The sequence below is a fragment of the Mobula birostris genome, chromosome 2 (assembly GCF_030028105.1).
Source record: "Mobula birostris isolate sMobBir1 chromosome 2, sMobBir1.hap1, whole genome shotgun sequence".
Classification (NCBI taxonomy): Eukaryota; Metazoa; Chordata; class Chondrichthyes; order Myliobatiformes; family Myliobatidae; genus Mobula; species Mobula birostris.
The window spans coordinates 51,177,636-51,193,545 of record NC_092371.1 but is presented as its reverse complement, the minus strand read 5'-3'; the positions used below and the strand labels follow the sequence as shown (position 1 = coordinate 51,193,545).

At 39.4% G+C, this 15,910-nt stretch overlaps 1 protein-coding gene across 4 annotated transcripts in view; it reads right to left on the bottom strand.

The window, feature by feature from the left end:
* stau1 (staufen double-stranded RNA binding protein 1) overlaps window positions 1–14,604 on the bottom strand; it is a 46,616-nt gene extending 32,012 nt beyond the window's left edge. For all 4 annotated transcript variants that reach the window (XM_072240727.1, XM_072240736.1, XM_072240753.1 and 1 more), the window contains exons 1-2: window positions 14,430–14,604; window positions 9,369–9,643 (exon numbers count right to left, since the gene is read on the bottom strand). In XM_072240727.1, the coding sequence (XP_072096828.1) occupies window positions 9,369–9,564 (196 nt within the window). In that variant the 5' untranslated portion in view covers window positions 9,565–9,643; window positions 14,430–14,604. The remainder of the gene's footprint in view (window positions 1–9,368; window positions 9,644–14,429) is intronic.
* Window positions 14,605–15,910: the final 1,306 nt, after the last annotated feature.

Here is a 15,910-nt window from a genome sequence, read left to right as displayed (position 1 = left end):
GATTGTTCCACAAACCCAACAAAAAGGCAGGCATAGCTAGGACCCATACGGGTGCCCATAGCTACACCTTTAGTTTGGAGGAAGTGGGAGGAGCCAAAGGAGAAATTATTAAGAGTAAGGGCTAATTCTGCTAGACGGAGCAGAGTGGTGGTAGAGGGGAACTGATTAGGTTTGGAATCCAAAAAGAAGCGTAGAGTTTTGAGACCTTCCTGATGGGGGATGGAAGTATATAAGGATAAAGATAATTCAGAACTGTTTTTCTCATTACGATTTCAAGCACTCAGGCTTTGAGATGTCAGAAATGGCCAGGTATGAAAATGAAGAGATTTCACTGGGTCAACAAATTAGGAACTACAAAGAATTTGAAGGTATCAACAAATCATCTTGAATGCTACAGTTCAAATGAATATTTGGAAGATGCAATTATTGAAAGCATATCTTGAAGCAATCCACTACCTGCACTTGGTGTCTGTGCTGATTTTGTTCATCTAGTCAATCAAAAGAACACAGAATACCCTGAATGAATTCCTCTGTCCATAACTATTAGGAACTGGTACAGCTTTAAAGTACTGTAGTAGTTTTGGTAGTGTTCCAATTTATTCTGTATTTCATTTAAATACATAATTTGTTACTCAGTTTAATGATAGTTTGCTCTCTTTTTTTTAAAAAAAATAGCCAAAGTGTATTAGTTCCAGTGTGCAACAATCAACCAGAATCCCCTGTAACACACACTGATTTTCACTGCCAGGGACAATGGATTTTGAAGCACTGAATCAGCCCCAACATATCCCCTGGACTAATCAATTTTTAAAATAAATCTTAATATAAACAGTCATAATTCATAAATATACTGCTCTGGTTCAATCCGATTAGCAAAATGACCTGCACAGAATGGCCCTGCCACAAATATTTAGCATACCACTGTAAATCAGCTTCTTTCTTCCTCCCTTCAATCCCATTCCTGAAACCATTTCTGTACATACACTCAGTGGCCACTTTATTAAGTATATCTGTTTATCTGCTTGTTAATGCAAATATTTAATCAGGCAATCATGTGGCAGCAACTCAACACATAAAAGCATGCAGACATGATCAAGAGAGACAGTTGTTCAGACCAAACATCAGAATGGGGAAGAACTGCGATTCAAGTGACTTTGGCCATGGAATGTTTGTTGGTGCCAAATGGGATGGTTTGAGTATCTCAGAAACTGCTGATCTCCTGGGATTTTCATGCACAACGGTCTCTAATGCTTACAGAAAATGATGTGGAAAATTAAAAACATCCTTTGAGCAGCAGTTCTGTGGACGAAAACACCCTGTTAATGAGAGAGATCAAACGAAAACTCTACAGTTGAAGACCATACCAAGTTCCACGCCAGTGTTCCAATAGCTCAATCAGCAGCAGGAGCAGCGCACATTGAGGAGGTTTCTCACAGTCGGCAGCGTTCAGTTAAAGGGAGAGTTTCATGTGCGTTCAGTATCATTCAGTGGCCCAGTCAGTGGTGGGAGCAGCACTCAGTGAGGAGGTTGCTCACAGTTCAGTGGCACTCATTTAAAAGGAGAGCCTTGTGGGCATTCAGTGTCATTCTGGCAGCCCAATCAGTGGCAGAAGCAGCACGGAAGAGTAAATAAAAGTATAGAAGGGACAAGTGAAGCAACCACTGTTGGGAGTGGGCCAGTGCTGAAAGTGGGAGTGTCAGGCTTTGGCTCTCGGTAAGTTGTTATGTTTCCCTTTTTTCTTACTGTGTCAGCGGTACTGAGTATAATTTAAATGGCATTGTGTGTTCTTCATGACGGATGTTGAAGTTCTGGGAGACCCAGGCTCCCAGGGAACTACATCTATGTGAAGTGCATCCAGCTATAGCTCTTCAAAGGGATCTAGAGTATCAGCTGGATGAACTTCAGATTATATAGGAGAGTGAGGAGATAATCAAAGAAATAGACAGTCCTCAGTTGCAGGAGGTGGGTAGCAGAGTGAATGTCAGGAGTATAAATGGGAGAGTGAATAGGCAGTAAGCATAGAGCACCAGTGTCCTTCCCCTCAATAATGTGTATAGTGTTTTGGATACTGTTGTGGGGGATGACCTCCCAGGGAATGTCATGGAGACCAGGTTACTGGCACTGAGCACAGGTCTGTGGTATAGAATGGAAAGAGGGAGAAGAGGGGAGTGGTAGTGATAGGGGACTCAATAGTCAGAGGTACAGATAGGAGATTCTGTAGATGTGAACAGGACACCTGGATCTTGCCTCCCAGGTGCCAGCGTCAGGGACGTCTCGGATCACATCCACAGGAGAGGGAGCGAGAGCAGCCAGAAGTTTTGGTACATATTGGTACCAATGACATAAGAAGGAAAAGCAATAAGGTCTTGAAGAGAGAATTTAGAGAGCTAGGCAGAAAGTTGAGAAGCAGCTGGTAGTAATTTTGGGATTGCTACCTGTGCCACACGCCAGTGAGGGTAGAAACAGGACGATCTGGCAGATAAATGCATGATTGAGAAGCTGGTGCAGGGGGCAGAGCTTCAAGTTTTTGGATCATTGGGATCTCTTCTGGAGAAGGTATGACCTGTACAAAAGGGATGGATTGCACATGAACCCCAGGGGGACCAATATTCTCGTGGACAGGTTTGTTAGAACTGCTGGGAAGGGTTTAAACTAATTTGGCAGGGGGATGGGAACCGGAGTGAAGGGACTCTGGATAGGACAAAATTGTAGCCAGCAGGGTGAGTATCAATGCATTAAGGATGCAGAATATAAAAAGGTAGAAAATACAGTACTCAAAGTGTTATATCTCAATGCACAGAGTACAAGAAATAAGGTGGATGATCTTGTGCTCTCTTATAGATTGTCAGGTATGATGTTGTGGCCATCAGTAAATCATGGCTGAAGGATAGTTATAGTTGGGAGCTGAATCTCCAAGATTACACGTTGTATCAGAGAGATAGGAAAGTTGGCAGAGGTGGTGACATGACTCTGCTGGTAAAGAACAGCATTAAATCAGCAGAAGGGACATAAAATCAGAAGAGGTTGAATCCTTGTAGGTTGAGTTAAGAAACTGCAAGGGTCATAGGACCCTGATGGCAGATAAATATAGGTCTCCTGACAGTAGCTGGGATGTGGACTACAGATTATAACAGCAAACAGAAAGGGCAAAAAGGCCTTTATGATAGTCTTGAGAGATTTCAACATGCAGGAAGCTGGGAAGATCAGGTTGGTAATGGATCCCAAGAAAATGAATTTGTTGAATGCCTACAAAATGGTTTTTTAGAGCAGTTTGTCATTGAGCCTACCAGGGGATCAGCTATTTAATAAACCAGAGGTGATTAGGAAACTTAAGGTAAAGTCACCCTTTGGAGACAGTGATCACAATATGATTGAGTTCAGCTTGAAATTGATAGGGAGAAAGTAAAGCCTGACATAGCAATGGAGTTAAGGAAATTACAGTGTTCTGAGAGAGGAGTTGGCCAAAATGAATTGGAAGGAGAAGCTGACAGGGATAATAGCAGAGCAGCAATGGCTAGAGGTTCTCGGAAAAATTAGGGAAGTGCAGGATAGCTGTATATCCAAAAACAAAGAAATACCCAAATGGCAAAATAGTACAATAGTGGCTGACAAGGGAAGTCAAAACTAATTTAAAAGCAAAAGAGAGGGCATACAACAAAGCAAATATTAGCAGAAAGATAGAGGATTTGAATGCTTTTAAAAACGTATAGAAAGCAACAAGAATCATTAGGAGGGAAAAGATGAAATATGAAAACAAGCTAGCAAATATCAAGGTGGATAGAAAAAGCTTTTTCAAGTACATAAAAAATAAAAGCAAGAGGAGAGTGGATATAGAACTGCTAGAAAATGAGGCCAGAGAAATAAAAACAGGGAACAAGGAAATGGCAGATGAACTAAGGGTTCTAGGGTTCTAAAAGGGGTAGTGGTAGAGATTATGGAGGCATTAGCAATGATCTTTCAAAAATCATTAGACTCTTTCATGGTTCTGGAGGACTGGAAAATTGCAAATGTCATTCCACTCTTTAAGAAAAGAAGGCAGCAGAAAGGAAATTACAGACCAGTTAGCCTGACCTCGGTGTTTGGGAAGATGTTGGAGTCAATTGTTAAGGATGTGGGTATGGAGTACTTGGAGACACAGGACAAGATAGGACAAAGTCAGCATAGTTTCCTTAAGGGAAAATCTTGCCTGATGAACCTGCTGGAATTCTTTGCAGAAATTAGAAGTAGGATAGATAAAGGGAATGCAGTGGATGCATCAAGAAGAAAATGCATCTTGGATTTTCAAGAAGGCCTTTGACAAGGTGCCACACACAAGGCTGCTTACCCAGTTAAGAGCCTAAAGTGTTACAGAAAATTTACTGGCATGGTTAGAGCATTAGCTGATTGGTAGGAGGCAGCAAATGGGAATAAAAGGATCTTTTTCTGGTTAGAAACACACTAGTGGTGTTCAGCAGGGGATGGTGTTGGGTCCACTTCTTTTTATGCTGTATACCAATGATTTAGATGATGGAATAGACAGCTTTGTTGCCCAGTTTGTAGATGTTACAAAGATTGGTGGAAAGGCAGGTACTGTTGAGGAAACAGGTAGGACGCAGAAGGATTTAGACAGATTAGGAGATTGGGCAAGAAAGTGGCAAATGAAATATAATGTTGGAAAATGCATGGATATGTACTCTTGTAGAAGAAATAAATGTGCAGCCTATTTTCTAAATGAGGAGAAAATCCAAAAATCTAAGTTGCAAAGGGACTAGGGAGTCCTTGTGCAGAACACCCTAAAGATTAACATTGGGGTTGAGTTGATGGTGAGGAAGGCAAATGCAACGTTAGCATTCATTCCAAAAGGTCTAGAATATAAGAGCAGGAGTGTGATGCTGAGGCTTTTCAAGAGACTGATAATAGCTCTGGGCCTGTACTCGCTGGAATTTAGAAGGATGGGGGGGAGGGGGGAGGTCTCATTGAAACCTTTTGAATGTTGAAAAGCCTAGACAGAGTAGAAGTGGAAAGGATATTTCCCATAGCAGGGGAGTCTCAGACAAGAGGGCATGGCCTCGGGCTAGAGGGGTATCCATTTAAAAGAGGGGAGAAATTTCTTTAGCTGGGGTGGTGAATTTGTTACCAGAAGCAGCTGTGTTTGGTGTGTTTAAGGCAGAGACTGACAGGTTCTTGATTGGCCGCAGCATCAAAGGTTACAAGGTGAAAGCTAGGGAGTGGGACTGAGGAGGGGGAAAAAAGGATCAGTCATGATTGAATGGTGGTGCAGACTCAATAGGTCAAACGGCCTAATTCTGCTCCTATGTCTAATGGTCTGTACCTAATAAACCAGCCACCGAGTGCACAGCAAGTGTGAATTGGGAGTTTTTTTTGACAAAGATGTGCTTGGTAAGTAAGAGGCCTTCAAAAGTGAAATTTTGAGAGTACAGAGTTTGCATATTCTTATCAGAATAAAAGGCAAGGCTAACAGGTTTAGGGTACCTTGATTTTCAAGAAATGTTGAGGCCCTAGTTAAGGAGGTGCATAACAGGTACAGACAGGAAAGAACAAATGAGGTACTAAAGTCGTCGCTACCCGCAAGATGGCCGCGCACTTGGTCACAGCAGCCTCTCCAGGTCCAACAAATGGTGCAGGTTTTTGTTTTAAATGTTTTTCTTGTGATATCAAGGCCATGTTGGACATTGGTAATATAAAATAATGCAGGCATTGTTTACTTGATCAATGGCGGGGGTGCTGCTTGTCCTCTATTGTTGCATGGACAGGCCTTCATGCCACAGTGTCACTTATTACAGCCACAAAAGGGAGGAGACACAGAGGCATGGAGGGCATGCTTGACTGGGGCTAACCTCTGCAGGCCACCTTTCCCCATCAGGTTTTGCTCTCTGGAAGACAAGCTGATTTGCATTCATCTGCGGCTGACCCATCATTGCTTGCTTGTTCTTGCAGAAACGTGGCTCCAGGACAATGCTCCTTGCACCATCAATCTTCAGCCATGCCACTCAGCGACTGGATGAAGGAAAAGTAGTGGATGTTGTCTACATGGACTGTAGCAAGGCCTTTAATCAAGATCCCCTATGGGAGATTGTTCAAGAAGGTTAAGTTGCTTGGCATTCAGGGTGAGGTAGTAAATGGATTTGACATTGGCTTTGCAGAGTAGCCAGAGAGTGGCAGTAGACTGTTGCCTCTCTGACAGGAGGCCTGTGACTAGTGGTGTGCTGCAGGGATCGGTGCCGAGTCTGTTGTTATTTGTCATCTATATCAACAATCTGGACGATAAAATGTTGAACTGGATCAGCAAATTTGCACATGACAAGAAGAATTTGGCAGATAGAATTTAATGCAAACAAACACTGAGTTTGGGAGGATAAACCAAGGAAGGACTTACACTGTGAATGGTAGGACACAGAGGAGTGCAGTGGAACAGAGGATCTGGGAATACAGATCCACAATTCCTTAAAATTGGCATCATACGTAAATAGGGTCATGAAGAGAGATTTTGGCATACATAAATCAAAAGAACTGAATACAGGAGTTGGAATGTTCTATTGAAACTGATTAAGAAGTTGGTGAGACCTAATTTGGAGTAGTGTGTGCAGTTCTGATCACCTACCTACAGGAAAGACATCAACAATAATATTAAGAGTAAAGAGAAAATTCTGGTACTTGAGGAGCTGAGTTATAGGGAAAGGTTGAGTAGGCTAGGACTTTATTCCCTGGTGTATAGGAGAATGAAGGAAGATTTAATATAGGTATACAAAATTATGAGTGATAGAGATCGGGTAAATGCAAACAAGCTTTTTTCTACTGAGGCTATGTGAGACTAGGACTAGAGGTCATTGGTTAAGGGAAAATATTTAAGAGGGACTTCTTCACTCAGAGGGCGATGTGATTGTGGCACAAATTGCCAGTAGAAGTGGTAGATGCTGGTTCAATTTCAACATTTGACACAAAATTTGAGATTTTGAGGTCTAGGTGCAGGTTGATGGCACTAGGCAGAATAGCTTAGTATGGACTAGATGACCCAAAGGGTCTGGTTCTGTACTGCAGGGCTCTTGGACTCTATAAGTACAGGATTTCCACAACTACACCAGCCCCTTATGAAAACAACCCACACTTTAATTCCTTCTTAAGCTAGCATAGTCTATATTAATTTTCTGTGCCATCAGAACAGCTCACAACATAAATGTAGTTAATTTTAGAAAATAAACCACTTTTTCTTCAACTATAAAAAAGATAGCTGATATAATACAAGGTATTTTCAACTGCATATACACCATTTCATAAGACAACAGTATTCAAAGTACAGATTTTTCAGCATTATTCTCTGGTTAGTCTAATATAAATCTAACCCAGGATTTGGAAAGGGTGGAACTTTGTTTCCTTAGTACATGAACACAAAAATTACAGCAAAGTCTGTCATCCAAAGTACAATTTAAATTTTTCATAAGAGTATTGTATATATTATAACCACAAGGTCCAACTTTATGTACAATTTTGACAAAAGACAAAATTGGACTAGGTTGATTTGAAGCAGATTTGATTTGCACAGAGATGAAGACAATTGTTATATCCTAAAATGAAGTCCCCTTAGGATGATATTATACAAACTCTTTTAAAGTCCCTCAAAGCCAATCAGAGGATAGTATAGAGAACAAAACTAACTTGCTTTCATGTGCCCAAAAATTGGATATTACGTCTTTGATGTAATTTTCAAAAGTGTGCCATAGAAACAAGTGGTTGAAAACAAAATCATATTTGGGTTAGATATAACAATAAATAGAGTTCACCAGCTCTATTTGTCATGTATATTAATGGAGAATTCTAGATCAAGTACAAAACAATGTTTTCAGAGACCCAGTGAAACACTGACTACATACGAGGCGTCAATGTACATACAGCGGTAAAAGGAAATAAACTTCCTCTTTAGTTATTATTCATCAAAAATTACCCACATTTAAACAAATTGTTAAAGGAAGCATATCATTAAATTCCATTTCACTTACAAAATTCTTAACCCAATGTATATTTAGTTAAAGAACTTGAGTGTCTACTATTCTCTCCAGACATTTTAATTCGCAGAACGACAGTTTTATTGCTTGGAAACAGCATTTTGGATATCCTGTACTTGAGAGAGGTCAGCAAAAAGATGGTTAGAGAATTCTGCTTTGAGAAGATAAAGGAATTACAGATCAAGATCAGAAAGTGCTGGGCCTGGGAGAGAAAGCTATGTTACACACATAAACAAAGTTCTTGCGGCATGCTATATGATGGAAGGAAGTTGACCTTGGCAATACAAACACACATTTTGGCCTCAAATGGAAGTGGCATTAGGAAAGATTCATGGAGCCATGACTGGTCTGTGGAAACTGAAGAAGGGGCTTCAATTTTGCTTCACGTCAGACAGGCTGATTTCAATGATAGTAACAGAGGAAGGGCAGAAACCGTTTTACATTTGATGAAGCTAATTCCCATCTTCTGTCACTAATTGACAGCAATCAAGTGGAGGCAGGTAGAAGGCAAGGAGAAGAAAGAAAACAAAGATAACTAAGGATCATCAAGGAAATGTAATGGGGGGAAAAGAAATCATAAATCAATGTAGATTTTCAGAATGTGCTACCAAGGTGGTAAACCAAGGAACAGATGCCTAGGAAGAATGTAGAAAATGAAGTAGTGTACAAACTAAATGCAAACATACAAAAGACAAAGTTCCTGATAAACCATGAATTAATACACCATTACTATGATATAGCTGGGAAAAGCATCCAAAGTACAAATGTGTTTACGGAATAGCGAGATAATATCAGCTATGCTCCATAGATTAGAGTAGTATAGTCTTTCCAGAGGAACTATGCAGACAAAGCCAATAGAGAATACCCCATATCATCTGAAGTCAAATGCTTTTAGCTATTTTCATAGTTTTCCAGAATTCCACAATCTGGAAAATCAAGCATTTACAATGAAGAAAATAGACAGTGGACTGCACGCTAGCGTTGTTCAGAGTTGACTATAGGTAACTAGTGGAACGTCAATCACCATCATTCTTTTGGAGAAGCACTGCTACTACCCAAAGCATTGTCAAATCCGAGCATGGAATACTGCCTTGCTATCATATAGCACAAGGCCAACTGGCTCATTGCATATTCTGACGAGTAATAACTGCTCGCCTCGCCAGATTTCATGAGCTGGAATATTAATTCAGTGCTGCATTTTGCAGTTGAACAAAAAGAAAACAGAAGATTAAGCTAGTCCAGGGGTTCCTAACCTAGAGTCCACGGACCCCTTAATTAATGGTAGTGGTCCACGGCATAAAAAAGGTTGGGAACCCCTGCGCTAGACCAAGAACATTGTAAAGAAATTGGTCGAATATCAATACATACCTGCAGCTGCGGTGGTGGAAGTAGCAGACACAGAGGGTAAAGCTGAGCTTTGAAGTGGTCTACTTGCACTTTCTGATGCCAGAGGACCGAGGCCAGAAGGAATACTCTGGCCAACAGCGCTACCCATATGAGGCTGAGATAGACTGGAAGATGAGTTATGAACCTGAATCTGAGACATTTCGCACTTCCAATTCATTAACTTACAGGAAGATTAGATTTACAGAAGACTTCAGAGGTATCGGTTAAGATCAGAAATATGCAGGAGCAGGATCTATCTGAAAAACAAAATGAAAATTATCATAGTTCAGCAGTTGCAATAATCAGCCAAAAAGACCAATCACTACTACAATACTGAGCATTATCATGATTTGAAAATAAGAGATTTATAATTTAATACTTTTATGTAAAGTGAAGCTTGAAATTTAATAAGCCTGCAACTTTAACACGAAATTCTATGCTGCTCCAAATGAAAATGCTTAGCTATCCTCATAGTAAACAATGGTCAAGCAAATCAATCCATAAAGTAATTAAATGATATGGAAAAAAGTGCCTTTTTCCCCATCTGATTTGCAATTTAGTTTGTTTCCACATTATGAAAGAAAAAGATACAAATATCTTAAAGTAGCTGCCGTGTATCATTTTCCATCAATGATTCTGCACATGATGCATCATAAAGATATACCAAGAAGCTGTTTCCTTCAAAAGAAAAGGGGAGAAATACCTGCAAACAGCAGAGGACAACAAACGTGAGGTGGTCAGGAGAAACAAATATTAAGGTATCATGCCTTCACTTTTGAAATCTGGTTTAAATCCAAACTAGATCTACAGTATCAACAGGATGGCCAGGCTTTCAAATTATATTTTAATGTCTATTTTACATCGTATGTTTTCTTGGATCATCCTATTCTCACCTGCATGTACTTCCAAAGAGCACAAAACGGATAACAAAACGATTATTAGATAAACAAAAATGCTTTTGAAGCTCAACCCCAAGGGGAATAGTAAACCATGATTCTGTTAAATTTGTTTTTCCCCTTAAAATTGTACTTTCAAAATGCACATACAGTACCTCCCACTTTTCTTAACTTTCACAGGTTAGTATCATATATCACGATCTGACCCATTTTATGACCTCCTGCAGCCATAATTTTAATAAGTGTGACCATATTTCTAACCAGCAAAACTTCTAGAATCAAGGGTCACAGGGTTGATTAATTCCACAGATCACCATTTATTTTTTAGTGGTATTCAAAACACTGTTTACTCTCCTACACATCTCTTGTAAAGAAAATAATCTGATTTCTCAGTCTCATTTCCAAAGTGAATTACTTCATGTTTTTCCATGCCAAACACTATCTGCCACTGTCCTGGCCAACTGTTTGATCTACTCATGAACTTTTTTTTAAAAAACTTCCAATATCCATCTACTTTCTGTGTTTAGCTTCTTTAAATAGGATCTTCAACTTTCATTGTATATTTTCAAAAAGTAGTAAAGCACAGATTGACAAAAATGCTATCTGAACTCCAAGAGATCACACAACTAAGATTGGAACATAAAATGTTTGGCAATTTGATGGGTTTGATCGACAGTAATCTATTCTACAAGTGGAACGGCTTGGCTCTAATATTAAAGGAAAGTGGACATACTTAAATATTCAAATTTAAATAGTCAAACTCTCAGAAGCACTTCTGAAAGAGGATGGTAGTAATATAAAACTTCCTCAAAAAGCAATTAAAACTTATAAAACTGTTGTTTGCATTTTTTAAAACTTATTAGTTGGCTTAGGATCTGAAATTGACAGCCTCCTTGCTAGATAAACATATTAAAAGACAAAGCCTTTGGGCACACAGAGCTCACAGATCAAAGTCTGATTAAAAATGTATTCTGAATAATCCTAAACAGCATACAGACCAGAGTACAATAGTATCTCTTTAACTGCAAGGTAAAATCTCACCATAAAGCAAAATAATGTGTGAGCCTTTTTGATCATTACATGCAAAATACTTTTTAAAAGAGTTACCAGTAACATATCTTTTCATTTAGATCTTCTACCCACCATTGTTCTGTTCAAAGTTTATACAGGACATTCTATCACACTGATCCCATGTTCTCCTGTTCCTTTTTCAGTAATGAATGAAGTCATGCCATTTTCCTATTTTTGCTCAATGACATCCTATTAAGACATCTGTTACTACAATTCCTTATATTTGGATTTTGAATGTTGACGTTGCACTCATACCAAATCCTTTCAGCTGTTGTTTTAAAACAAGAAGCCTTTTGTCATCTCAAACTACTGAATCTCTCATGAAACTAAGGAAAAAGAAAGGAACACCCGAACTATATTTTATCAGAGCCATAATATTAAATTTAATTATTAAGCGAACATGCATGGATTTCTTCCATAACAATTATTTAAGTAATTCAATAATTGTAAAACATTTGACAATTTTAAGGATATGGTAAATGAATGTTTTCTTCCCGAGAGAAAACTTAATATCGAAGACTGGCATTAAATATACGGAGAAAAAAAAATGCTACTGAGATTGCATCAATTTTAAATCCAACACTGAGAATTACTTAATTTTTTTTTAAAATCCCATGCTGTATACAACTGAGGCTTAAGAGAAAAAAATATTTAATCATTGATAGAAAAAAATTTGATCAACTACACAACAATATTAAAGAAAAATGGAGGGAAGCATTAGATTGATCTGAGAGTAGGTTAAAAGGTTAGCACAACATCATGGGCCAAAGGGCTTGTACTGTGCTGTCATGTTCCATATAATTTTCAGTATCCATTTATGGACTGATTGCACATTTATTAAAACTATTTAAAATAATTATTTTATTAAGGATCATTAGCTTGTTAGCACAAGCTGATAAAAATCTAATTCTGTAACCTCTCAAAAATGGAAGCAACGTCACTATGAATGAAAAAATTATATTCAGCCATTCTCTTATGGAAATGCAGGATTTTTAACCTTGTTTTCACAGGATCAACCTGCTATTTGCAAATAATTGAGTAGCCAACACTAAAAAGATCAAATTATTCAAGTTGCATAATTATAGGTCTCTGTTTCCATTCATAACCACTCTTCCTGGTATATTTATATAATATGTGTCCTATAGTTTAATGCCTTTCATATAATTGGGCACAGTAAACAAAGCATCCACCAATGTTTCTAAAAATAGATTATTACTTTAACAAATGCTGCCTTTTTAATTACATCCATCTACTTGAGTCAAGGAAATGTGTACTCAGACTTCTAAATATCATAATTATTTAGTGAGTGTCCATTGAGTGAGAAAATTTCCTGTTTTTTTAAGCCAAAAATGCAACAGTTAGCTTTTCAAATCAAATTAGATTTGCCCATTGTGCTGAAATGCTTGTCTCTCCTGAACTTTTATGCTTTTCATCTTCACTTGCCAAAGCTGACTTGGCCTGACAGAAACTTCTCTATTTATGTTCCTAACACTTCTATACTGACAACATAGTGGAGATCATATTGTCCCCCAAGGAATAACATTCTAAAACTTTACTAATTGCTTAGGATTTTTATCTTAAAAACAACTGCCACACATCCCATGATTAGTTCCAGATTTGAGCATTCCAATTTGGGACCATGTTCCAAAAATTTAAACTCATAAAATCTCTTGTCATCAATATTATGGACAACATCATACTTCATTTACTACTCTGATCTACACCGATGCCTTGTTACAGCATACTAAATTTAAACTTCTACTGCGGTATTCAATGCCTCAAGGAACAAAAAGAATGCCATAAATAGCAAGTCTGGCAGCATCTGGGCAGTGTATTAGTGTTTTTAATTAAGAGACTTGCTGATCATCTCTTTCATTGTTTTACTTCAGATTCCCAGATTTGGAGCATTTGCTTTTGAAAATATTTTATGGTCTTCACCACTTTAACTTCTTACAGCCCTACAACTACAACACATCAGCACAGAAATCGCTGTTCTCAAAACTTAAGATGACTTTTGCTAAACTGGACTGATAATGACAATCATATTAAAAAACAAGGTATTGGAACTCGTCTGCATAAACTTCACTGTTTGCACAAAAAAACATAGCATTACAGAGTAAGAATCAGAGTGTGGGGAATACGAATTAACAAAATTTAAACCCATGTTCTAAACCTTGCAAACATCAAAACTAACTAAGAAAATAAGTGGTACGTTTACAATGCCAAAGACAACCCTAGGTAAGCTATTAAGACTTAAGAAAAACAACCTTCCTCTTGAGCACAAGAGGAACTTGTATTTGTGGATCATGTTTGAGGATCAGGGTTGTCAGTCATCATTCAATAATCTGAATTACAAACTTTAAAAGATTCTGTACCCTATATTTCACATATTATTCTGGCATTTACTATAAACTCTTTGTTTTGACACTTAATACCTATATCACCCACATTAGAAAACGTTTTTGCTCACGATTTATTAAGCAACAAACAGGGCATTTTCAGCTACATTACCACAATTCCTGCAACAATGGAAACATTCGCTTAAGTAACATTTCCTTTCAGAAGTTCTGACAGGAGGATCCTCGGGGAAAATACGCATTCGTAGAGCAGTCTGAAGTACAGTATGCGGAATTCTGCGAGATGGGGATGAAAGGGCGACTTCAGAGTAATCAGGTCACAAGTCGCGTGGACGGATTGGTGAAGGGCTGCGACTCCAATAACTGTCCCGCAGGTGGAAGCTCCCAGATGATTGCTCTCATTCCAGGGCTGTAGCCCAGTGACCAGACAACTCACATGAGCCAGAATGCGGCCTAATCGTTTTGGTCGTCCCACTCCTGCCCCCTCCAACTACATCCGTCAGTGTAAGCGGCTTGGGAGAGTCCAGAGCCAACGTGCTTTTTCTGGCCACCGCCTCCACTCCCATTCCCCTTCCCCCTCCCCCTCTACCTCCCTCCCTCTCTCTCTCTCTATCCCGGCGACTAGCCAGGCCTCGGCAAGCGAGCAAGTAAAAAGTTCCCAGACCGGGACCTCGCACTGCTGTCCCTTTTCAACCCCCTCCTCCCCCAACCCAACTCACCTCCTCTCTTCAAAAAGCCAACGTGAAGCTGGATTTCTGAAGAAACGAATTAATCCATTCGCTGCCAAAGCAGGAGAATGAGCCGCTTCCCCGCTACCGACACACGGCAAACACTAAAGAGAATCGGACGAACCGGCGGCGGAACCGACCTTAACCGCTTCACCTTCCCAGAGCCCCGCGCGCCACCGGAACTGATGTCGCCGCGTTACCCCAGAAACTGCGCCCGCCCCACCAGCTGGGTTCTCGGCGCCGGAGGGTCTTCACATGAGCAACCGGAGTCTGGATGGGGAGTGCTGGTGAATGTGAAGCAGCTTAAATCATTTGTCTTAACTGCCCACTCGCACATTCAGGTTATGACCACCCTCGAGTGCATTTCAACTGAGGCGTCAAACCGGTACCAACACTTAAAGCGCTAGAGGAAAACATTGGTTCAGGCAGCATCTGTGGAGGGAGATAGAGAGTGGACGTTTCGGATCTGCACTGGGAACTTGTTGCTCCAAATATCAGCATCTGCAGTTTCTTTGGTCTGCATTTCAATTTAGATGCTGAACGAAAGGAACGCACAAAAAAAGATAGAGGTACTCAACGGGTCAGGTCTGTGGAGGTTAATGGATAGCCGACATTTGAATTGAATTGACTTTATTTCTTACATCCTTCACATACAAGAGTAAAAATCTTTACGTCTCCGTCTGAATGTGCAAATTATAATAATTTTAAATAAATAGTATATACAGTAAGATATACAGCAGGTCAATATAGCTTAGAAATACAATAGTGTCAGCGGGAATTAATCAGTCTGATGGTCTGGTGGAAGAAGCCTGTTGGTCCTGTCTTTAATGCTGCGGTAGTTCCCCGGACAGTAGCAGCTGGAACAGTTTGTGGTTGGGGTAACTCGGGTCCCCAGTGATCCCTTTTTTCCCCTCGTTTTTTCGCTCGTGGTTGACCCATTTCAACAGAAAGATCACATTGTACATTTTCAAGATGCGTCTTGGGCAACGTGCAATACCTTACCAAGAGCGCAAAAAAACGATTATTCTTTGCTTTCAAGATAACAGTAACCTCTGTAGTAATGCAGTCTATTAACTATAAGGAACCTTTACATATGCTAGGGATTTAATCGTGTTCGGTAACGGTACGCCTTTTATGGTTTATAAGATCAGATTCATAGACCTCCGTTGCATGATAAAATTTAATTGCTTTAAAGTTTCATTCTTAGTCTTGCCAAATCCTCACTTCTGTCCTGCCTTTGTAAACCCCTGTGGTTCACTTTACCGAATATAATGTATAAGTGAGACACTGGGAGAACGAACTAGATTGTTCCCTGAGTTAGTGTAGACCAAGTCATGAAATTAACTGTATTAGTCAATGATTTTATAAACCAAGTATGTGAAAGTTTTTTAATGAACGAATTGTCTTTTTAACTGCTATCATCATTTTAAAAGCAAACACGGCAGTCAAATTTGCAAAAGTCAAAAATTAAT